Source organism: Pleuronectes platessa, chromosome 5 (assembly GCF_947347685.1).
Source record: "Pleuronectes platessa chromosome 5, fPlePla1.1, whole genome shotgun sequence".
Taxonomy (NCBI): Eukaryota; Metazoa; Chordata; class Actinopteri; order Pleuronectiformes; family Pleuronectidae; genus Pleuronectes; species Pleuronectes platessa.
The window spans coordinates 16,609,900-16,633,144 of record NC_070630.1 but is presented as its reverse complement, the minus strand read 5'-3'; the positions used below and the strand labels follow the sequence as shown (position 1 = coordinate 16,633,144).

The 23,245-nt window shown below is 41.3% G+C and overlaps 3 protein-coding genes across 4 annotated transcripts; 1 reads left to right on the top strand and 2 right to left on the bottom strand.

The window, feature by feature from the left end:
* Window positions 1–247: 247 nt before the first annotated feature.
* Window positions 248–14,030, bottom strand: numa1 (nuclear mitotic apparatus protein 1). Its single transcript, XM_053423552.1, has 24 exons — window positions 13,597–14,030; window positions 13,418–13,490; window positions 13,222–13,307; window positions 13,000–13,073; window positions 12,417–12,505; window positions 12,254–12,328; window positions 12,068–12,161; window positions 11,794–11,953; window positions 11,222–11,361; window positions 11,003–11,114; window positions 10,539–10,656; window positions 9,991–10,131; window positions 9,767–9,880; window positions 5,572–9,651; window positions 5,172–5,381; window positions 4,695–4,879; window positions 4,430–4,567; window positions 3,960–4,065; window positions 3,437–3,635; window positions 2,962–3,098; window positions 2,434–2,727; window positions 1,901–2,002; window positions 1,458–1,703; window positions 248–443 (listed from the first exon to the last, which is right to left on the bottom strand). The coding sequence occupies exons 2-24, from the start codon at window positions 13,454–13,456 to the stop codon at window positions 420–422; spliced, it is 6,963 nt and encodes a 2,320-aa protein (XP_053279527.1). The 5' UTR covers window positions 13,457–13,490; window positions 13,597–14,030; the 3' UTR covers window positions 248–419.
* On the top strand, window positions 12,617–20,305 carry lrrc51 (leucine rich repeat containing 51). 2 transcript variants are annotated; one of them, XM_053423555.1, is made up of 7 exons: window positions 12,617–12,724; window positions 14,044–14,204; window positions 15,532–15,578; window positions 15,818–15,896; window positions 16,627–16,832; window positions 16,959–17,107; window positions 18,027–20,305. In XM_053423555.1, exons 4-7 carry the CDS (start codon window positions 15,845–15,847, stop codon window positions 18,157–18,159), a joined length of 540 nt encoding a protein of 179 aa, XP_053279530.1. In that variant the 5' UTR covers window positions 12,617–12,724; window positions 14,044–14,204; window positions 15,532–15,578; window positions 15,818–15,844; the 3' UTR covers window positions 18,160–20,305. The 2 variants fall into 2 exon arrangements, with proteins under 2 accessions (XP_053279530.1, XP_053279531.1); XM_053423556.1 differs by lacking the exon at window positions 12,617–12,724 and having other exon boundaries at window positions 13,239–14,204.
* lamtor1 (late endosomal/lysosomal adaptor, MAPK and MTOR activator 1) lies at window positions 18,474–23,244 on the bottom strand. Its single transcript, XM_053423557.1, has 5 exons — window positions 23,012–23,244; window positions 21,739–21,881; window positions 21,545–21,622; window positions 20,753–20,876; window positions 18,474–20,417 (listed from the first exon to the last, which is right to left on the bottom strand). Exons 1-5 carry the CDS (start codon window positions 23,051–23,053, stop codon window positions 20,325–20,327), a joined length of 480 nt encoding a protein of 159 aa, XP_053279532.1. The 5' UTR covers window positions 23,054–23,244; the 3' UTR covers window positions 18,474–20,324.
* Window position 23,245: the final 1 nt, after the last annotated feature.

Sequence of the window (23,245 nt, the reverse complement as noted above, 5' to 3'; positions counted from 1 at the left end):
TCCTTTGCAGCTAAAACAGTAAATGTAATCAGATTAGTTATTTGAGGAACACAGAGGCCCATTAGGAAATGGTTGAGCTAGTCGTAGGATAGTATGCAGCACTTGATAGGTTGTAAAAGGCAATTTGTCACTTTGAATGATGATTACTGAATATTTTGATGTCCTGAAAGACATTTCATAAAAAATTAAGTTAATCTCTCCCCCAAGATGTCCTGTATCGTTGATGAACTGCACTCAGAGTCTCAACTCTCAATTAAAAGTTTTTATTCAGAAACATGTAAATATAATACAGAGGAAATAAAAGGTAGATTCTTAAGAGAAGAATTTTAAAAAAAGTCCTGAAGGACGACAACAAAAAAGAACAAAGTATAATCAAGTAAAAATGAAGAAGATCATAAATCCAAATTGGGAACCAGTCCTCACACCTTCATTCTCCTCATCATCTGTGGGATGAAAAAAAATTAACAAAATGATGAAACCAGGACTCACAGAGAAACGTTTCCATACAATATGAATATGATGCTAAGTGAAAGCTGACATTATAATAAAACAGATTTTTTAAAACCACACCGTGAGTTTTTAAGCTGTAATACGAGAACCAACCACCGCTTTTAAACCAGTATTAGTGTCATAGGCACCAAAATCCCCATCAGGTAAATTTAAATGTTGTTTTATTGACCTTCTCCAACCTCCAGAAAAGTTTTCTTCGTTTACAGACACAGGTTTCTGAAAACAGTGTTTAGATTCAGCAGTTACTGAGGTGCAATGCATGAACATATTCAAAGCTATTTTTCCCTTGGGTACACCTGTGCAATATAATGCAATATAGTGCTGCAATAGTAGTAGACCAGAACAGCAGAAGAATGAATTATCTTGTATAAATAAGGAGTAAAAATGTTAAACCAGTATTACAGTAGACACCCCTTCACCATACCTGCATCAGTACTCAACTCATGACAACAGGGGGCAGTAATGTGCTTGTTTTAGCCCCTCTGCTGATTCACAGTTAAGGCCATTACATGCTTCTACAAATGCGTCTGCGGCTTTTCACGCAGCTGTGTCAAAGTTGCAGTCCCAGTACTATAATTCGGCCTTTAGAAAAATTGCACGACACACGTAAGCACGTAAGAAGGGATACCAAAGCACGTAAGGGGCCCGGAAGGGCTCTTACGCTTGCGGGCCCATGAAAACGCAGAAGCATGCGCCGCCTTTTGAAACTTGATAGAGCAGCATTGAAAACCCTAAAATTAAATTGATTAAAAAGCAGTAAAAGAATGAAACTCTCCACTCCCTGGTGCAGTTTAGCTGCAGATCTTTGCAACTCCATAATTAGTAGTTTGCTGGCATTGGCAAACCAAGTTCAGTTCAGACAGAAAACTCCATAGAGAAAGATATAAATTATTATTATTAAAGTGTGCACTGAAAAACCCTGAATGCATTTGTCGCTGTGTGTTTACCTTGCGAGCACTAGCAGTCAGCCCAGGGGACTTTCCTATCTTGCTGGTGGCTTGCGGAGACTTCTTCCGTCCTTTAATTGTCACCTGAGGTGACTTAAAGTTGCCGGCTCGGCTGGCTCGTCCTACTCCAGAGTTAGAATCGCCTGAAGGGTTGGAGGTGCGTAGTTTGTTCAACCCTCTCTTCAGTAAGTTGTTGCTCTTAGGGGTGTTGTCAACAGTAAACATCATGGATTGCCTTCGCTCAGCCTGAGAGAATAATACAAGTGAAACAGTTAGAAAAGCATGGATAACTTTTTTGGCAGCAACTCTACTTTGAATCAACCTGTGTGTGTGTGTGTGTGTGTGTGTGTGTGTGTGTGTGTGTGTGTGTGTGTGTGTGTGTGTGTGTGTGTGTGTGTGTGTGTGTGTGTGTGTGTGTGTGTGCGCGCGTGCGTGTGACTCACTGGACTGAGGACAGCTCGCAGCTGAGAGCTGGAAGATCCACTGATCACGTTCTTGTTTTTGGGAGTGAGGGGACGGGGGAAGCAGCTGCCCTTCACCCTTTTCTGTAAAAATTAGATAAAGAAAATTGGGTTTCAGGAGGTAAAATATATGAATCTGCTCAGTTATTATTACATTTGGGAGTATTAAGTAACTATGACTAAACACAAAGATTTGATATTACTGACATAGGTAAATAATGCCTGACCACAAATTGAGTTTGGACAATCATTTCTTACAAGGAATTTGCAAATTACATCCTTAATATATTGACATACATTTATAAAGACAGAATAATTAATAGTCAAATAATAAGCTGAATTGTCAGTAACAAAAAACATTGAATTTAAACCCATACTTCTCTATTAATTTTGTTAAAAATAGGTAAATTAAAGGGAAAAATTATATTAGAAAAAGATTAAGGTTGAATAAAACACAAAAAAAGATTGTTTGACATTAAAACAAAATATTTTTCCGTTTATTAATGCGAACCAACCTCAGGTGACATTTGATGAACCGACAACGTAGATGATGATCGCTTTGTTCCTTTTGGGCTCCTCATCTGAGAGGAGCTGATGGATGCGGACGGCAGCTGGCCGGGCATCAAGGACAGACGGTGAGAACGAGTATTGGCTGCAGCACCTGACTGACCCGTCATGAGGGAGTGACGATGGGAGACGAGAGAGTCCTGCAGCTGGCCCGGCATCATGGACGCCCGGCGGATTGTGTCAGACGGGTCGCCTGTACGGACCTCTTCGTCTGTGAAAATGAATACGCTGCCTTGGTGGGCCTAGAAAAAAATTAAGGATTTGATCAATCTATTGGGAGAAGTCAAGACGTCAGCTGCTAAATCCATGAGTAGGACTGTGGGTCATATTCTGGATAATATCATTTTAGCCTTCTTCCCCAGATTTACAGATATTATTGTATAAATAAATTTTACTATTTGAATTACTAGTTAGCTACATCTTTTTAAGTGTCAACTGTATGCCTGGTGTGTTCACTGTGTCCCTTCTCTCCTCACCTCCGACTCCACAGGGTAGCTGCTCTTCAGATGAGGAAGACAGGCCCTGTTCCTGGACTGCAGCTCAGCAATCCGAAGCCAGTCATCAGGAGCCCCCTCTGGCTCGTTCTCTGATCCCACACAAAACGTACTAGAAGCTAAAGACACAGAGAAATAGAAAAAAACAGTTACATACCCATTTTTTTTTTACATATATTCCTTTGTACAACTGTAAAAGGAATCAGTCATTATTCAGTCGTGATGATTTGTCGGACTGTCCCTTAAACATTGATGATAAATAATTATTAATTGAGAAGCTCCAGGTCTGTCTATCTGCAGTGGCAGTAGCTAGTATAGGTGAGGTTTATTAAGGAAATGTCAAAACATTTTTTTGCAGTTCCAAGTCCATACAGCCACTCATGTAGTTTTTTCCCACTCTCATCTCTCAGATTCATTTCACTTCAACCTCCTGTGTCTCAGCCTGGTATGTACTCACTCTGTGAATGGATTGTACTCCGTCTGTACCCTGGAAGGCCGATGAGTTGGTCGCTGGTGGCAGCGGCCATTCTGGCAGGTGTCCCAAACAGCTCCATAGAGACGGGTTTTGCAGGGTTGGCCCTCGAGAGATTTGGGTGGGAACGAGCTGAGGCTAGACTGTAGAAAGTTTCATCCCCTTCACCACCGCCTGGGGTTTTCTACAGAGCAGAGTTCAACGGTCACTTATGGCTACAATACAGTGCCGTGAGAATATGGGGATGTTTCTAATGGACAAGCTAAAAGACTTTACACTCATGAAGTGTACTGACAGCAGGAAATTCACAGAGAGCTTTACTGAGTAAAATAGTTTGTGAGATGGTTAAAAACTGAGAATGCATAAATAATCCCAACTTCATCACCATATCCTCCCAGTTGTGACAGAGTGAGACACCAACAGGCTTGATGATTATTCCAAGTCAATAACAGTGTGTGCATTATTGTGAACATGCAAAACATGCATTGTGCCGGTGAGTTTCCTCCACCTTGGTCAAGGTTAGGTTTATAACCTGCGTGGTCCTGCGTCTCCTGACTGAAGAACTTGGATTTTTGCGAGTTGAATCCAGTTCCATTCTGTTCTCTGTACTGGTCCTGCACAATGGAAAAGAAAACAAGTATAGTAGAGTACAGGAAAAACTGTCTGTACTGGCTCTAGAGGATCCTTAGTAACTTTGAATTGGTTGTTGCATAGATTAAAACATATGAGGAATTAGGAAGCCTGTTGCTTTTTGCATTCCATATCAGATCTATGATTAAAAACCAAAACCTAAGAAATGCTAGCTGAAACAAATGAAGTATTAAGTCAGTCACTGGTGACTGACAACAGATTCAGGGACCTTCCAAAGGGATCACAACACCTAACGTCTCACAGGAACAACAACAAAATCTATGGAAGAACATATTAAAAAATGTAATGTGGGACATAGAAGAAAACACCAGCTATTCTGTGAAATACCTGTTCATCTGTCTGGTGGCAATAGGTGTGAAGTAGAGTGTTTCCAGTGACTCGGCCTGAAGACCCCGTCGTTTGGCTGCCAACCGCTCAGAGCTTCGAACGAATGGTGTGCTTGATTCATCAGGTCCGGAAAGTTTCCTGCAAAGAGTTTTGTGCAAGATTACAATCACAATAGACTACCTTTATTTTTCTGCTTTTCTTAAGTTTTATTTCCTCCATGTTGAATTGTTGGTGCAGGAGTCCCTTCACCTGGGAGGAACTTTACCTTGTGTTGTTCAGAGAGTCCTCCAGAGAGCTCTGGTCCAGGCTATCAGAGCTCTCGGTTCTCTTCACCCTGGTCTGGATGCTTGAGTGCGTGTCGTGAATATCCAAGTAACTCAGCTCTGTTGCACTTCCTTTCTTACCATGAACCTTATTGTGCAGCTGCAGGTTGTGGTCAGCAAAGGTCAACTAAAGGTAAACAAACATAAGTGAATGAAATCGGGGTTAAAAAAAAAACACTTTACAGTAGAAAGTCACAGGAAACAACTGATGACCCTATAGTCCACACTCTTTTATAAAATTTGAATTCCCACACTGAGGTTGGGTGCCTAAGTCAACCAGTGCAGGTTCCGTATTTCATACATATCATTTCCCCCCCAGATTCATTTGTGACCCTTGAAATAGTTTTTCTGTCTCATCTTAGTGAGACCGTGTTCCTACCACTGTTCTCGCTCCTCATGCTTCAAAATAAAATACCAACCTGTGCTTTCAAACTGGCCACCATGTCAAGGAGGTTTTTCTCGTTGGTTTGGGCTTTCCCCAAATCCCGCTGAAGCAGTTTGTTCTCCATAGTGATTGTCTTTACTTCACACTCTTTGATGCCTAAGGAGTGCTTGAGTTCAGTCACCTCCTGTTGGCACTCTTGGAGAAGCTGCTTCTTGCCATTGTAGTGACTCACTGCTTTCTCCAGCTGTGGCATAGTGATAATAAAACAGGTTCATTAGTGTCAAAGCAAAGCAGATATACCAAACCAGCAAAGAAGAGGGCCATGTGGTGCAAAAGCACCCGATCAATAAAATCAGGAAGAATGTAAATGATCATTCATATGACTATTATCACATTGAGTTGTGTATTGCAGGACTGTTTGTGGCCACACCAACCTGTGCCTTGTAGTGTTCTACAGCCTCTGATTTAGCTGAGAGCTGTTCCTGCAGCCCTCTCTTTAGCACCTCAATGTCTTCAGCTTTTTCAGACTCTTTCAGGAGCTTCTCTTTCTCCATTTTCAGCATTTCTAGCTCGTGCTGCAGCACAGATTCCAGTTTACGGGAGGTCATGTTCTCTTTCTCTGTAGCCTGCTTGGCTTGAGCAAGTCTCTCCTTCTCGAAGCCCATGGATTTGAGCTGTTCCTCCAGAGCTTTCTGATCAATTTCTGCCTGATGTATCCTGGCCAAGAGCTCTTTTCTTTCTTGAACTAGAGCCTCCTTTTCCCTGAGGGTTGCAACTTGCAACTCTTCCACACCCTCCCTCAGCCTGAGGTTTGCAGAATGCGTGTCTTTGTGTTGGTTCAGCTCTGTGTTAACAGAGATGAGCTGCTGCTGGAGGAGGTCGATCTGCTGAGAGGATTCCTCTTGAGTTTTGAGTAGCATTTGCTCCTTGGTGGAAAGTTGTAAAGAAATGTTTTTCACTTCTCCTTTCAGACCCTGGATCTCACATTGAAGAACATCTGTTTTTTTGGAGCTCTCCACCCTGATCTCAGCCAGAATTCTCTCATTGGCTTCAGCTTCCTCTCTTGCTTTTTGCAACTGGTTAGCTTGGACAGCGACCTCCTCTCTGAGGCTGGTGAGAAGTTGGTCTTTATCAGCCACAAGTGCTTTGTAAGCAGAAAACTCTGTCTGGAGGATCTCGATCCTTTGCTCAGTCCTGAGGAGGAGATTCTCCATCTCACTCCGACATTCTTTTAGCTTCTGTATCTCATCTTCACGTTGGGCTAATAGGTCTTCCTTGGACTGCACATCTTCCTCAACTTTGCTAAGTGAGGAACTTAGACTCTCCACCTGGTCCTTCAAACTTTGGATCTCTTGATTTAGCGATTCTGACTGCTCTGCGCCATCAGTACTCAGCATGTTCATCTGTTCCTCTTTAGCTTGGATCTCCTCCCTCATGCTCCTCACCTGGTCTTCAGAAGCAGACAGTTGTTGCTGCAGAAGCTCTTTCTGATGTGAACTCTTAAGCTCCTGCTTGTCGAGCAGAACCACTTGTATCTGAATCTTTTCTTCAGCCTTTGTGAGTGAGTTAACAGTACTATCGAGTTGGTTTTTCAGACATGTCATCTCTTGCTCTAGCATGTCAGAATGTGTGGTGCCATCTTTTCTCAATAAGAGCAGTTTTTCCTCCTTAGCCTGGATCTGTTCTCTAAGTCCTCTGACCTGCTCTTCAGAGGTTTCCATCAGATGTTGATATTTATCTTTTCCCTGAGAAATCTCTGAATCCTTCTGAGCCAGCAGGTTTTCATTATCCTGAACCTGTTCTGTTGCAGTCTTCAGTGATCCACTCAAATGTTCCACCTGTTCCCTCAGAGTTTGGATCTCAGTTTGTAGCACTTCAGACTCTTTGCAGCTCTCAATATTTAAAGCATTGACCTCACCCTGTTTAGTTTGGATTTTCTCCTTCAGCCGATTTACTTCCTCCTCTAGGGCAGCACTGTGCTTTTTAAGAGACTCAATCTGCAGAGTGCTCTCCTGCTCCTGCTTGGCATTCAAATCATCTTTGGCTTGAACCTGGTCTTTGGCAACTTCAAGAGAATCGCTCATGCTTTTTATTTGCTTATTCAGACCTTCAATCTCCTGCTGTAGCAAGTCAGAGTGTGTTGAAGTCTCAGACTTCAGCTGGTTCAGCTTCTCCTCCCTGGAATGAATCTCCACATTCAGCCTCTTCACTTCATCCTGAGAAGCAACCATCAGTGCCTGCAGCGCCTCCATGTGCTGAGCTTTCTGCAGTTGCTGTTCGGCAAACAGATTCTCTTTGGATTGCAAATTCTCCTCAACCGATGTCAGCGAAAAACTCAGACTCTCCACCTTTTCTTTCAAACTCTGGATCTCTTGATTTAGCGAATCTGACTGCTCTGAGCCATCAGTCCTCAGCATGTTCATCTGTTCCTCTTTAGCTTGGATCTCCTCCCTCATGCTCCTCACCAGATCTTCAGAAGCAGACAGTTGTTGCTGCAGAAGCTCCTTCTGATGTGAACTCTCATGCTCCTGCTTGTCGAGCAGAACCACTTGTATCTGCATCTTTTCTTCAGCCTTTGTGAGCGAGTCAACCGTTCTGTCGAGTTGGTTTTTCAGACATGTCATCTCTTGCTCTAGCATGTCAGAATGTGTGGTGCCATCTTTTCTCAATATGAGCAGTTTTTCCTCTTTAGCCTGGATCTCTTCTCTAAGTCCTCTGACCTGCTCTTCAGATGTTTCCATCAGATTTTGATATTTATGTTTTCCCTGAGAAATCTCTGAGTCCTTCTGAGCCAGCAGGTTCTCTTTATCCTGAACCTGTTCTGTTGCGGTCTTCAGTGATCCACTCAAATGTTCCACCTGAACCCTCAGAGCTTTGATCTCAGTTTGTAGCACTTCCGACTCCTTACAGCTCTCAAACTTTATCGCATCTACCTCAACACGTTTAGTTTGGATTTCCTCCGTCAGCCGATTTACTTTCTCCTCTAGGGCAGCACTGTGCTTTTTAAGAGCCTCAATCTGCAGAGTGTTCTCCTGCTCCTGCTTGGCATTCAAATCATCTTTGGCTTGAACCTGGTCTTTGGCAACTTCAAGAGAATCGCTCATGCTTTTTATTTGCTTATTTAGACCTTCAATCTCCTGCTGTAGCAAGTCAGAGTGTGTTGAGGTCTCAGACTTCAGCTGAACTAACTGGTCCTCCTTGGCATGAATCTCAACATTCAGCCTCTTCACGTCATCTTGAGAAGCTACCATCTGTTTCTGCAGCGCCTCCATGTCTTGAGCATTCTGCAGTTGCTGTTCGGCAAACATATTCTCCTTGGATTGCAAATTCTCCTCAGCAGATGTCAGCGAACATCTTAGACTCTCCACCTGTTTCTTTAATTCTCCAGTTTCTTGTTGCAGTAGTTCTGACTGCTCTGAACTTTGATTTTTCAACATGTTCATCTGTTCCTCTTTAGCTTGGATCTCCTCCCTCATGATCCTCACCTGATCTTCAGAAGCAGACAGTTGGTGTTGCAGAATCTCCTTCTGATGTGAACTCTCCTGCTCCTGCTTGTCGAGCAGAACAAGCTTTTCTTGAACCTGCTGTGCAGACTTTGTGAGAGAGTCATTCAGATTTTCTACTTGGCTTTTAAGACCTTTAATCTCTTCCTCCAGCAATCCAGACTGACAAGAGCTGTCGTTCCTCAGTGTTACAAGTTCCTCACTTCTGACCTGTATTTCTGCATTGACTTTCTGAACCTCCTCTTTGAAGGTCGCTACCTGCTGTTGGAGCATCTCCCTTTGTTGGATATTCTCTTGATGGGTTTTAGCCAGGAGGTCTTGCTTAAGTTGGATTTCTTGCTCAGCCTGTTTGAGAGATGAGTTCAGGTCTTCTACGTGAGTCGTTAAGGTCTGGATTTTATCATTAAGAATTTCTTGCTCATTAGACTTCTCCAGAAATATTTTGGCAAGCATTTCCTCTTTGGCTTGAATTTCTGCTTTGATTATTTTGGCTTCATCTGTGAGAACATCGACTTTGTCATTGAGGCTGATAATTTGTTCGTCTTTATCAGCCAAGAGACAACTGGCAGCGGATAACTTTGCCTCCAGATCTTTCACCTTTTCTTCAGTCAGGTGGAGAAGGTCTTCTCTCTCTCTCTTCATTTCTTTCAGTCTTTCAATTTCTCGTTCACATGCAGCGACATGCTGTTGCAGTCTGGTCGTCTGCTCAGTCTTCTGCTGCTCCACCTGGTCAAGTTGAAGCTTGAGATGCTGAATCTCTTCGTGAAGGGCTGCTCTCTGCTCAGTGATCTTCTTTTGCAATTGGTCCAAAAGTTCATCCTTGGCTTGAATGATTTCCTCCGTTTGGGATTTCTGTTGCTGCAGGAGCTCTTTGTGTTGAGTGATTTCCTGCTCGTATTCTGCCAGCTGATGTGATTTGGTCTGAATCTCCATCTCAGCCTGCTTCAGGGAGCTACATGTGCTGTCCAGCTCAGTCTTCAAGTCGTTGATCTCAGTCTCCACCATTTCTCTCTGGCAGAATAAGAAAAGAAAAAAAGACAATTAATACCCGATTCAAAACAGAAAAATGTATGATAAATAAATTGGGGTATAACAATACTAATATTTTCTTTAACCAAAACTTTACCTCCATCACAGGCCCCATATTCTCTCCTACTTCTTCTTCAGTGGCTTTGCTTATTTCGTCCTCCAAACAGGAAATCTTTCCCTGGAGGATCTGAATTTGTTCAGTCAGAAGCTCCTGAGCAACAAAGAGTATAACACAGGCAATTAAAACCCTTCTTGGTAGATTTACATGATTTGAGTCATTTATAGTTTCTACACCACCTCCAATGGAAGATTATGTTCTACCTTTTGAGCAGTAGCTTGGTTGAGCTCAGTCTGTAGGTGGCTCGTTTGGCTCTGCCACTCCTTCTGAGCTGATGCTTGGCTCTCTGTCAGTCGGCCCACTTCGGCCTCGAAGATGGACAGCTGTGAACACACTGATCTCATCTGGAAAAAAAGAGAATAAAGCTTTTACAATCAGTACACAGCAACGGTTTTGATCATATTATTTATACATCACGATTCATACACATTCATTCTTAACCATCACATTTAAGGACATTTCTGATTCTCACACCAAGTACGACAGTCTGAGACACAGATCAAATTTTTGATACAATTTAGTTTCAATTAGTTACTGTTAAAAAATATAAATACAGTATTTACAGAAGCTCAAAGACAACTTTGAAAAAGAGGGGCTTGCCTATATGAACAGTAAATTGTTATTCACATAAAAAGAGCCCATGGCAACTGGGACAGCTGATGCTGGGTAATGTGATGTGCACTCCCAACTGATAAGTGAAAGATTTACAACAAGATTGCATTTAACTGAAAAACTTGACTGGGGTCATTACCTGGGAAGATAAGACACCATTTTCGTCTGTCAGGCTGTCCACTTTACGCTCCATAAGAGAGGACGTACTCTTCAGGTCTTTGTTCTTCATCAATATCTCATTAAGACGCATTTGTAACCTAGGAAAAAAAAGGCAGATCAGTTTCTTCATCACTTTTACACAAACTCTCAATGTTATGAACGTGTTATGGTAAATGAAAAATATTTTTCTTTTGCATTCAAATTGTTTGACTTGTTATACATTATATGACTGTGTAACAAATGCATGAGTCATACTATATTCTCGCATGGAGCTGCAATATACGCATGACTTATTTTTCACAAAGTGCAGTTTGTTCATTTGGGAAAGTTTTACAATCTCGGAGAAGTTAATACTTTGCGTAATTCATTATCACCATGCATTAATAAACAGGGATTATAAAGGCCTTACAGTAAATTGATATGACTGAGTCGTTTGATACTTACGTGTTGTTCTTGGTCTCGAGATCATTGATCTGTTCCCTGGTAACATCCTCCTGATCGCCTTGCTCTTCTTTCAACTTATCCAGACGATACTGTAGCTGATTAACATGAGACTCTGAAGAAAATAATAAGTGTCAAGTTTCATTTATATTAAATTAAAAAATGAAAATAAAAACTTAGAGTTAAAGGAGTCCAAGGCTGTGAAGACGTTAAATGTTGTACCTTTCTGTGAAATGAGTGACAGCTTGCCGGACAGCTCCCTTTCCAACCCATCTCTGTAATCTCTCTCCTTTATCATCTGACGCTGCATCACCCTCATCTGAAATTTAGGTGTGTTCATAATGTCCTGGAGCGGAGACTTGCTGTGAGAATAAAAGCAGGTCAGTCAAATTATTAATAATAATTCAAATGCTAACATCCCATGTAGAAGAAGTGACTAACATATGGCGTGGGTATGAGGTAGTGTGGTTTGTTTCAATGATGTGCAACCTCACAAAGCTAGCTAGACTAACAACAAAAGTATTTTTTACAGGAAGTTTAGGAAATATGGTATTTTAAACTGCTATCATGCTCATATAAAGCAGTTCAAACAAGAGGTTTTCATTGCAGGCATTCCAAAGACATGCAGCTTATTAAGATGAAAACAAATCTATGTTTTCCTAACCACAACACACAAATATAATGTGTTGCTATCCCATTGCTCATGAAATATAATTTCAAGAAACAACAGTTTGGACTAATGTTACCACATTTAATAAGCTCTGTGTTGGATAAATTCAAAAGTCCCCCAATACCTCGCTGAGGAAGAAGCCACAGTTTGCAGGTCCATGAATGTGATTCTTTTCGTGCGATGGAATACAGGAGAATCCTCATCTGACAGCGAGGAGATTGTCGACATATTGGAGGTAGAGGTGGATGCTGATTGCTCAAATATGTCACGGGAGACAGGCAAATCTTAAATTCAGAGAGAGAGAGATATGTCAACACTTTACAGCTTGCATGTTAAATATAAACCAGAAGGCTTGTGTTATGGCATGAAGTAAAGGAAGAGTTTTCAAAGTTTCTTACGTCTCTTTGCTAAATAGGCGTCAATCCTACTGCTCAGATAAACACAGTCTTCGCTCTCCATCACAAAAGAACCGGTGAGGTTTGCTATCTCGCGCTAGCAGATAGGAGTGAGAATATGAATTGACACAGACCTATAATTACAGCACAGCACATGATGAATAAAGCACATGAATGCTCTCTGCTCACCTCCACATCACACTCCAGCATGTTCAGAGTGCAGCGATCATTCATCATGTCATAATATACGAGCAGCAACAGCACCTGGTGATACAATACAAACAATGACTCAAAAAATGCGTCTTCGTCCTAAGATTGTTTCCATACTTATTTGTGCTTTGTCGTCTTGTACCTTTGCAATTTCTACAGTTAGGTTGATGCCATCTCTTATGTTGCCCAGAGAGAGCGACGAGCCTTTGGTTGCACTAAATTTGCAATCGCCTGAAAAGCAGAAGAGAGACATGGGTTCATGCTCAGAGGTCAAGAGCATTCACTGTCGACATAGAATTTAAAAAACGGTGTTTGTCAATGTGGCACAATTACAGCTGGAACAGAGCACAAGTCAGACCACACCCTGCAATCACTGTTGGGTGTGGTTGAAGGTATATTTGAAATTTTCCACCAGAAGAAAGCAGTAAAAAAGAAGAGCCTATAATCTAGGTGAGTTTACACTTTCATCTTAAGAAATCACATCACGCTTGATTGCTGTTATACAGTCAGATGAAAAGATCAACACTGGTTTCCACTACATACAGTTAGCACAGCTCTGAGACATGTTAAGTATTTCTGCCACTCTGGAAAGCTAAAATCAGGTGATCCTCATTTACCAGCCTCGGACGAGAAACCAGAGATGTTATGATATAAACTTGATCTAGACTAAAGTCCTGAACAACCGTTATAGGTGACGATGTCAAACAAGGTAGAGAGAGACTCACTTTCCACAAAGTCTGCAATGAGATTGAACCGGTCCTCAGTGGAGTGACTGAAACAGGGGTTGGATAGCTTTTTCCTGAAATGACACAAAAGGAGTGTTCCTCAAGACTTGACTTTTGTCCAGTTTAAGAACCAGACCGTGAGACTGCCATGTAACACTCAATGGACCCTTCTTGTTTAAACGGACCAAGCATTTCCACACACTGCTCACTGCTCGTACTTACAGCATGTAAATCACTTTCAGAAACAATGTGCCATCTTGTAGATCGTCTACAGCGATTTCTCGGTCGGACAGTTTGATGCTGTTGACCTGTGAAAGTTTGAAAAATCGTGTTGAACACAACCGCAACAACTTAACATCCACCATCTGAGCTCCAGTCGACACGTTTGATTATCTAAATAATATTGTTATGGACTTACCCAGCTGAGCAGAGCCTTAACACCCAGGTTTATCGTCATCTTGGCCGACCCTTTATCTCACAGGGGATTCGACCTGGGAGAGGACAGGGAAAAGTCTGAACGGGCTAGCGTTGCTAAGCTAAATCATTAATAAAAACTAAATTAGTCACGTTCTAGTATTTAATTTCGCAGTGACTCACCTCGGAAGAATAAAAACGTGAGCCACGTTTCCGTGTTTGTATTTGTCCGCTTAAGAGACTAACGAACTAGTTCCTCTGACCGCACGAAGGTTCTCCAGCTGTAAACAGTCCACCGTATTCAAAAGAGCTGCGGATATTAAACCAGCCAATCCGCTGTCAGCTGTCGACGCGTCAGGAAAATGGGATAACTCGATTGGTTTATATTCTGGGAAGGCAACCGACCAAGTGCGCTCGTTATCTTTACCGGAGGGTGCCGGTTAGGAGAGCGGGGAGGAGAGGCTAAAATACACTTTTAACATTTACGTAGTCTCTGCAGCCATTTCATATTGAAACAGTTTTATCTGTTTTATCTCAAATTTCCCTTCATATGACTTCATTGTTATTGCTAATGGGTTCTGACTCCGCCACCCTGGATCTGATTTGGTGGGCGCCGGTCGCAAAATCCAGGAAGCCACCGAGCCTCTCCTCAGGGCTGGAGTGACAGCAAACTCAAATCGTGGCAGCGGCAGCTCGTAGAGGCACTTCCGGTGGCGACAGAAACTGCCATTGATTTGTAATGGCAGTTCCGGCGAATTGAGGCAGCTGTCAGTTGCCACAGCTGTTTGTGGGTGAGTACCGCTGTTTGTGCTCATATTAACTGTTTTTAACAGAGCCGAATTCCCAAATCAATATTTCCTGTTCTAAATATCCAGATATATTGGTTTTAATCAGAATTTTTCTTAAGGGTATGTTTAAACTTTAATTAACACACTCCAGACTCCTCACAGTGACACAGAACAAATAACATCATAATATTATGTCGAAAGCCAAAGAAATCCAGTCTCCATGGGAAAAGAAGGTGACTAGTCAGCACATAAGGGCAACTCATACTAGGTTTATCTACAGGTCAAGGAGAGCAAGTTACAGGAAGTATTCTGTCCTCATATTTCTGAGTAATTGTGTTTGTAAAATTAAGTGAAATTACTGTTGGATATGTGGAGGCTATATTACATGTCCTGCTGTCATTTTAACTTTGCCCTGTAACAATGTGCAACAAGTGACAAGTGGACACTTCACTGCATTACCATCTGTACATTCTGCTATTTCCATATGTATATATTTATACAGCCTATTGTGCATATCTTTATCTGATTCAATATCTGGTCTTTTTCTGCACATATGCAAATCAGATACTTTTTTGACTTATTGTATTGCTAGTTTCCATTTATCTGCAAAATAAGTCGAAAATGTCTTTCCTTCGCAGCTTAGGCCTCGTGGTAGAGATAATTTCAATGTGTGTTAGCCTGAAGTTTTTATATTACAAATACTAAGTCAGTTGTACTTCCCCCTTTATCCAGGCATCACTTTAAGATGTTGATTGAGAGAACAATCTGGTACACACGAATGTGGTGGGACTTGGCAGTGATGTCAATGGAACAGATGCTTATTGACTGAAACTGGAACACTGCTTTCTTTTCAATGAGACAACAATTAGCTGTGTCTTAACTCCTGTCTGAAATGATAATGGTGAGACATTAATGTATCATCAGCCAATTAATATTTGTTACTTGTAGACTTCAAAGATGTTTTAATATTACAGTCACTTTAACCCTTACTGCAACACCTTTGCTATCAGTGACACATGTAAAAACCTGCTGTTTGTGTCTGTTGCTGCAGCTCTGTAGCCCTTTTTAAGGTTGCATTGTTAACATTTACCATCACTGGTACAATATGGCATTACAATAGACAATGCTATAATTTAATGCTTTAAATTAGTTATTATGATTTGCATTTGCACAAATTACTCAATATTAGTGATTCCAAACAGTGGGTTAGCAGAGGCAGATGCTTTTAAACAGTGTTGAATCAAAGGCAGATGCATCCAAACAGTGTGGCAACAAGGTCAGCTGCCTTCAAACAGTGTGTCTCCTTGGAAACCCTTTGTTTCTCCGACAGGTAACTGCGGCAAACAAATCCAGCTCAGCAGCTTCCTCACACTGTAGGTAAGTCTTTGATATGTGTCATGTGAATTTATTAAGACAAGCCAATAACTATAAGTATAATCGATATGATTGATTTCTTCAGGCTTGGTTGGATCTATACCTGTGTTATGGTTTATAAACATGTGTGCAGCATACACAGAGTGTTATGGTGAAGCATGTTAAGGCCATTAAAAAGGTTTATTTTGTTAAGTTACTGTCTGTAAACCTGCCTGTAATTCTCTCTCACTGTCCTCCCACAGGTGAGTGAATGTTTCTCAGGTGCGACCATGTACGGAGCTCCAGTGGATTTATCTCACAAACGGATCTGCTGTCTGGGAGGTAATAGACTCAGTCTCTTATTCAGGACCAGGCAATAAAAGCATATCAGTAATCATCCCAATATAATTTCCACCAATAGCAATATAACAAAAGTCCAATATATAAAGATAGATTGCTTATACATTTTGTATAACAGTTGATTAACCTCAGATTAGTCAAATGTTATGCTGTTTAACAAGTGTTTGTCATTCTCTGTCCATTAAGAAGAGTTTAAAAACGTCAACCTTCACCCAGGAGCAAAAATTTGAATTTAAACTTAAAAGAAATATGAATGTGACATTTATTGAGAGAATTATCAATATTAAACATAACACTCTTATTAAATGCTTTATCTTGATATATTTTTTGGCCATATCACCCAGGCCTACTCTCTTTAATTTAGTATTTCCTGTATTGTCACTATAAGGTTAGTAAAGCATTCCTTCTTGTATTGGCTGCACATTAGATTGTGATGCGTCATACTCAATCATAAGTCAGACCGATTTTTTAATTTTCATAAAACTTGAAGCATTTGCCCCGAATCAGTGTATTATAACTAAACAACTAATTCCTCATATTTCTGTATGTGAAGTTATTGGACACGTTATACAATGTAAGATCTTAAAAAAAACTGAGAAATAAAGTAAGTTGCCTGTGAAGCATTAATATAGTCATAATAAAGTCATTAATATAATGTTATATAAACGTGATCTCAATATTGACTGTATTTATTTTTTTCTTGTGGTCTCAGATACCTGGATAGAAGAACCCAGAAGTGGCCTGCGACCTTTAAAGAGAAATTCAGAGAAGAAGTACAAAAGCCGCTCCCTGCGTCTTAATAATAACAACATCTCGGACCTCAGTGACCTGCAGGTGTCTGTGAGCCACTTCCTGGCTGAGCCATTACAGCTGGCCTGGCTGGACCTTTCATTCAACAGAATCACACACATAGACCAGGTGAGTTCTCTGTTTCCTTCCTGTTGCTAAGCTGGCGGCATTACAGAGATGCAGTGTGCTGTGTATGTAAATGAACACGTCTGTGTGCATCTGTACTATGGACGAATATGTGTGCTTGTGTTCCAGGTTTTGTGTGAGCTGCGTGAGCTGCGTGTGCTGTATCTTCACGGCAACAGCCTTTTTATCCTGTCGGAGGTCGACAGACTGGGATCGCTGCCGCATCTGCTCACCATCACTCTACATGGAAATACCATAGAAGACAACCCAGTTTACAGGTGGAGTCTGAATTGCAACAAATGACCTTGAATACACACAACACAAAAATCCTGCCTCTGTTTTGATGTCAGACACTTTTACAACCATTGTTTTGAGATACTGTTTTCATATGAATATTATTGAGCAAAGTGACCTCAACAGACAGCAGTTTGCTGAGAACCAACAACAGACTCATATCAGCATCTCCTGGTGTCAAACATTTCAGAGCTGTAGAGTGAGAGACTGTTCTTGCGCAACAAGAGTTAGATCACATTGTAGGTGCATAACATTGTAACAGGTGTTTAGATGCAGATCAAGCTCATATTACGCATCCCAGTCTGCATAGCAACACTGCTCTCACACACACACACACGCACACAGTAGGAGATACTCCTGAGCATTGCCATAAGAGAGTGTGACCCAAGCATTTCATTGCAAGCGACGGCTGAATGTAATCGTTGTGCATATGACAAACTTTTGAAACTTGAAACTTTCCAGTGAGCTGATATCTCATGAATACATGCAGCTTTTGAATAAGATGTTTCTCATTTTATAGTATACGTGTTGCACCACTACAACAGTAATAATTAACTCGGACCAAGGAGGTGGATATGTCTTTACCCCCGTCCCCCTTTCTTCAAAAGTGCGAGACGGGTGTTTTCAGCATTTTAGTTTGTTTCTCAGAGAATATATATTTATTATATTAATTTCATGGATTGTGTAGAATCTGAATCTAGCAAACTTATTTGTGGTTTCATAAGGGGACTTTTTGGCCCTGGCGGACGTATATACAATCTACTGGTTGCCATTCTAGTTTTGTAAAGAGTTCACATGTAGAAACAATCCTCAACAATCACTTTGAATTTTTCTGTTAAGACACATAACAAGTACAATAACGCTGAAGTACAAGTGTACAAATGTGTGTCTTTCTGTTTTAAGGAATCGGGTGATTGCTGCTCTGCCTCAGTTAAAGACGATGGACTTCAGTGCCGTGACGCGGCACGAACGAGTCATGGCAACTGTCTGGCATCATGGCTTCAGCCGCAGACATAGCAAGCCCCCTCCGGAGTGACTGCTGGCTCAGCTCCCCCGCTGTAACCTGTGCTCCACATCCACTCTTGAAAAACATTATAATAATAATTTATTGTGTACATGTAACTTCGTGCTTTTCTGTTGAAATGAACAGTTGATTCAGTATATCCTTAAATGTTGACTCTCACATGCATTTAAATGATATTGTTGCAGACATGGGTGGTAAGTAGAATATTTGAACACTATCTTACTATAACAAAGAATAAAATATATTACAATAAGTGACTTCTATCTACTGAACAGGAATGATAAGCATATGGATGTCAATGTCTACTGAATAAGAATAAGAAGGGGTTTATGTTTAAAGTCTTTAATGAATTCAATTAAACCCCCCAAAAACAAACAAAAAAACAAATTTTAAAACTTTTTGGTACTTGCCTAAGATATTACAAACATATTTTAGGTAGTATTACACAATTGAGTAACAAACAAAACAGAAAAAAAGAACCCCTTGCAACAACAAAAAAAAGAAGCTCAAATTAATTGCATGGTTGAAATAATCACAGCCTTGCAGATCATCCCTTTAGAGAGTCAAGAGCGGCTCACCATGCTCCCTGCCCACGCATACAGTCACATGCTCTCCTCCAAAGAGCAATTATACATTTAAAACACAAATAAATTAATCACAAAAAAGGGTTCGGATCATCTGCTGCGGTACTTAGATTGTTTACGCTCCCCACACACTGCTACAATGGTTAGTTTCTTAATATTGTGACCAACTCATCACTAATATTACAATCTGCAGCAAAAAAAGAGAGCTTTGGAGGCCATAAAAGTGTTTTGTTTTAATAAAAACGTTTTTGTTATCGTCACAAGACCTCGAGCCAATCCTGACTGATGAACACTCTACAAAAAGAGGAACTTCAGACAATCCATCATCAGAAAAATTCTGTACAAAAGGCATGAATTCATGATATCTGTCCCTGCATCCTCCACACAGCCACCCGCTTCATCTCTGTATGACTGCTGCTAGTAAATATGTGAAAGATTTCATTTAACAGCTCAAAGTTTGACACCAGACAACTGCTGAGGACAAATTACTGTCTGTAAACTTGAGAACTTGTGCCCCAAGAAAGGTCAGTCCCTTCCCCAACTCCTGTGATGTTAGCAGGCCTACCCAGCAGCCACCCTGCTTGTGTTTGGATCCTCAGCAGCCACATGACACCAGCCATGGACCGGTCACTACACTACCGATTACACAGTGGACTAATTTCCAATTAAACCTATTTCACTGGCACTTTTTAGAAATGATAACAGTGAAATGTCAATAAAGTTACTCAGGTCAGGTTTGTTCACGGTTTCCTGTTGATGCGGTGACACCAGGTTACTGTGGGAGGTTTGATCTTACAAGTGAACATCAGGACTGCCGTTGTACGACCTTCGAAATCATAATGACATCTGAAACCCAATAGTAAAACTAATATTCTCACTTTTTCGTTCTGATACTTTAAACACACGTCCTGCTGTGCGAGGAAAAACACTGAGGAATGGGCAGTGTGTTTCTGTTTCTTTTTTTTTATCTTGGTAAAGAGTTTAACTACTCGACCACTGCACTTGCACCTATCGGACTTAGATGATTCCCATTATTATGCCACAGAGATGAATCGTTTCTCTTGTTTCATTGGAGATTGTATACAAGTATATACAGCAAAAGCCAATGCGTTGTGCCAAAAATCCTGAAGCTCTGTCCAGGATGAATATACAGCACATTCTTCCATGCCTTTGGATAACAGTATGGGGTATAGAGCTAGCGTTGCTTGCCTAAGTGCAGGCAAAGGGAAACTAACAAAATAAAGACAATGAAACAACTATTTAAAACGATAGAGCAGGATGAATGTTTTTGTTTTTTTTTCCACAACTGGTTCTGACAAAGCCTTTGATCCACACTTAAACACAGATGCGGTCTTGCTGTAGTAGATATGAGATCACACCCCAGTGGCCTGTGATGACAATTTGTATTTGACCCATAATTAAGTACACTAATGGACAGCCACAGTGTGCCAATCCTACATCAACCCTGTCTTTGTTAGAGGCCTAGCTAAAAGAGCACAAGGACCAAGAGGCTTTAATAAAAGGATGAGGATGCAGAAGTGACGCAGAGAGAGCGGGATGGGAGGAACAAAAATGCAGGCCAGAGTCGCAGAATCAGGGAATGGCAAATTGGACCACCAGTTCTTCTTTAGCATCCACTTTGATTTGAGAGATTGCACTGTAAGCATAGGCTGCGATCTTGGATACCTGCAAAGAAAGAGGAAGACTGAGTTCATGTGGAGTGTGTCAACAATAAAAACTCAAATTCCCATCACATCTGATCGACACGATAACAGGCAGTACAAAAATAGCAGCCCCAGAAGGGCATTCGATATTATTAAGATCTATTTTAAGCCAAACATTAAGACACACGCCTTCACACTAAAATGCCGCACAGCTGCACTTGTAGCACACTGTTTGCAAAGGGGCATTTCTCTGATGATTGATTTAGCCTCCAGGAATGTAGCACATGTCAAGGAGCAATGCGAGCGCTGGAAGTATATGCCAACATAACTTCTGTGGGGGCTGCAGAGTACAATTACCTGCTGAACATCTGAGTATGGCACCAAGTCACTAGCAAGCACTTGGTGGGGCTGGCTGGTGAGGGAGGGCAGAGTGAGCGCTTTCTTCTGGGACAGACTGCTGCTCAACACAGCCAGCTTCGTACTGGAAAAATAAAAGATAAGTAGAAGCTTAGCGGGGCTGTTGAGATGCAGTTCAGAGTTTATGTTTATAACACAATCAAACACATCACCTTGTCTCTTAAACCTGATAGGTGTCCTGAGGCCCTGTTTAAACTGAAACCATATTATGGCCTAAAAGTAGCTGTTTGGTAGAAATCATCCAACTGCCACTAGGTGTCGCCGGATCTGAGGTAAAATGTGATACTTGAGGGGAAATCCATTTTTTGTTTTTTTGTTCAATCACTTCCCTCATTAACTTCTTGAGCAGTTGGGTTTAAGTCGAAGTAAAACACAATTTGCAACATTTTGTTCTTTCCAACCACCACAAGTGCACCCACTAAGAGTGGTATGCTTCTGGATATACTGTAGAGCTGTCTACTGGTATCTAAATTATGTAAAAGTCCAAAGTTGAAATTACTTTTGTTCTAGTCTTTCAATTGATGGGATACAACACAATTCAAATCTCCTTAAAGCATCTCGACAAGTTCATATAGAAGCTTGATATTTTGTAAACTTAGAACCTTATGATGATATGGCTCATATTTACTTGAAGCCATCCACACCCTTACCATATACAGGAGGGGAAAAAACAAACTGCAGAAGAGCAACAACCTTCCATAACAACCATTACCCAGCTGCCCATCCTCGTACCTGTATTGCCGAGCTTTGTCCATGTATTCATGCTGCTCCATCATGACAGAGTCAGCTGCCGAGACATCGATGATGTTCCTGACAGAGAGGAAACAATGGCAGGTTAATTTAGAGACCAGTTGATTTACCGCTTTATTATCAGAGAACACACACTGAATCTGGCTCATCCATGGTTGCACATATGAGCATCTTACTGGGCTGTCTTGTGGAGGATGGATGTAAGGAGGGCCTGTTCATCTGTCCGCGCTGACGGGACAGTGGTGGTGATCCAGTCGGTCCCATTTGGGGGTTTGCTGATTGGGTTGGGGTGGGGGATCAGTGGCTTGCGTTCAGGGTCCTAGAGCATTTGACATGGCATTGGAACATGTTAAAGTTCAAAAAACACAATACAGTAAAAACAGACTAATTCAGCATTACATTAAAAGGTTCAGTTAGTAGAACTTTGTGTCATGATATCATGATAGTTGAGAATATCAAATTACCCAATTTAATATTTGATGACATTAAAAGGCTTATAGAACTTGTTTTAGGTCAGGTTCTTCCACTCAGAGAACAACATTGACAGTATCAAATTAATAGTATTAAACAACGTAGACAACTATTCACCATCTCTTTGTAGAACTAGGCCGGAAAAACAGCTAAAAGTAATCATACATTAAATGGTACTGGGACTTCTAACTGAATCACTAGAACTAATCAAGTTCACACGGATTTAAACAAATAAGTCTTGCTGAGGTAAACTGCATTTACAGATCATGTTAATTGGGAATTACAGACTAGTTTGAGTGTTTGTTTCCACTGTGCTCCTGCTGTTGTTAGGATGAACTGAAAATGAGGAAACTATTCGGCATTAGGGAAAACCTTGAATTGTTTCCTTAAATTAAAAATAGAAAGGGATGAAACATAGAACAACATGGCACCCTGAACATCAGTCGCTTCTGTTGCCAGTGTGCATCTTAATGTCACAACTGGGTGTTAAGTAACTTAGCAGTGGATCAGCACTTCCCTTTGCAGATCGCTTTCACACAAAGTCATAAACTGCTATGATCTTCAGATCGTGCAGAAAACAAGTTGCCATATGTTTAGTTCTAATTCTACACACGCAGTTCTTTAGCTCTTCTTCATCTACGCATATTCTTTATTTTAGTTGGCAACTTCTGAAGCTGCTTAGCACAGGGCCAAACCCGAAGGCTTGGGCTAGTTAGCTCAAACTGATTTTACGGTCACTTATCCTTCCAAAGAAAAGTCAATTACAAACCTGGGCCCCTTCTCTAATAGTGACCTTTATGCACGAAGCATTTTCGATGACAAAAATAACAGCACACCGAGTGTTTCTGGATCAGCTGTACTGTATTTAACAGGACAGTGTTAGCCAGCTAGCAGCTAGCAGCTAGCAGCTTCTTGATCAGCGGTACTGTATTTAACAGGACAGTGTTAGCCAGCTAGCGGCTAGCAGCTAACAGCTACCTGCTCTGTGGTCTCGTTCTCGCTGCTGTAACAGCAACCCATGGCAGCGTCCGAGGGCCGAAGCGACACAAGCCCAGCTCCGCTGTTCTCCGTCAGAAACCAGCCGTGTGTTCTCCTCCTCAGGAAACATGCAACTTCTCCACGGCGCGACTCTGTTCCAGCTTCATCCAGAGGTAGGGAACCCACTGTCAACAGCAGTCGAGCTATCACATGACAGTGGAGGTGGTGCAACAA

Coding starts and splice junctions, on each gene's coding strand:
- numa1 (XM_053423552.1), bottom strand. CDS start 13,456: ATGACGATAAACCTGGGTGTTAAGGCTCTGCTCAGCTGG. Junction 11,954..12,067: donor CGCCTATTTAGCAAAGAGAC/GTAAGAAACTTT, acceptor TCTGAATTTAAG/ATTTGCCTGTCTCCCGTGAC. Junction 1,704..1,900: donor TGCGAGCTGTCCTCAGTCCA/GTGAGTCACACG, acceptor TTATTCTCTCAG/GCTGAGCGAAGGCAATCCAT.
- lrrc51 (XM_053423555.1), top strand. CDS start 15,845: ATGTACGGAGCTCCAGTGGATTTATCTCACAAACGGATCTGCTGTCTG. Junction 15,897..16,626: donor ACGGATCTGCTGTCTGGGAG/GTAATAGACTCA, acceptor TTGTGGTCTCAG/ATACCTGGATAGAAGAACCC. Junction 17,108..18,026: donor GAAGACAACCCAGTTTACAG/GTGGAGTCTGAA, acceptor TTCTGTTTTAAG/GAATCGGGTGATTGCTGCTC.
- lamtor1 (XM_053423557.1), bottom strand. CDS start 23,053: ATGGGTTGCTGTTACAGCAGCGAGAACGAGACCACAGAGCAG. Junction 21,623..21,738: donor ATCCTCCACAAGACAGCCCA/GTAAGATGCTCA, acceptor CCTCTCTGTCAG/GAACATCATCGATGTCTCGG. Junction 20,418..20,752: donor CATACTCAGATGTTCAGCAG/GTAATTGTACTC, acceptor CTTTCTTTGCAG/GTATCCAAGATCGCAGCCTA.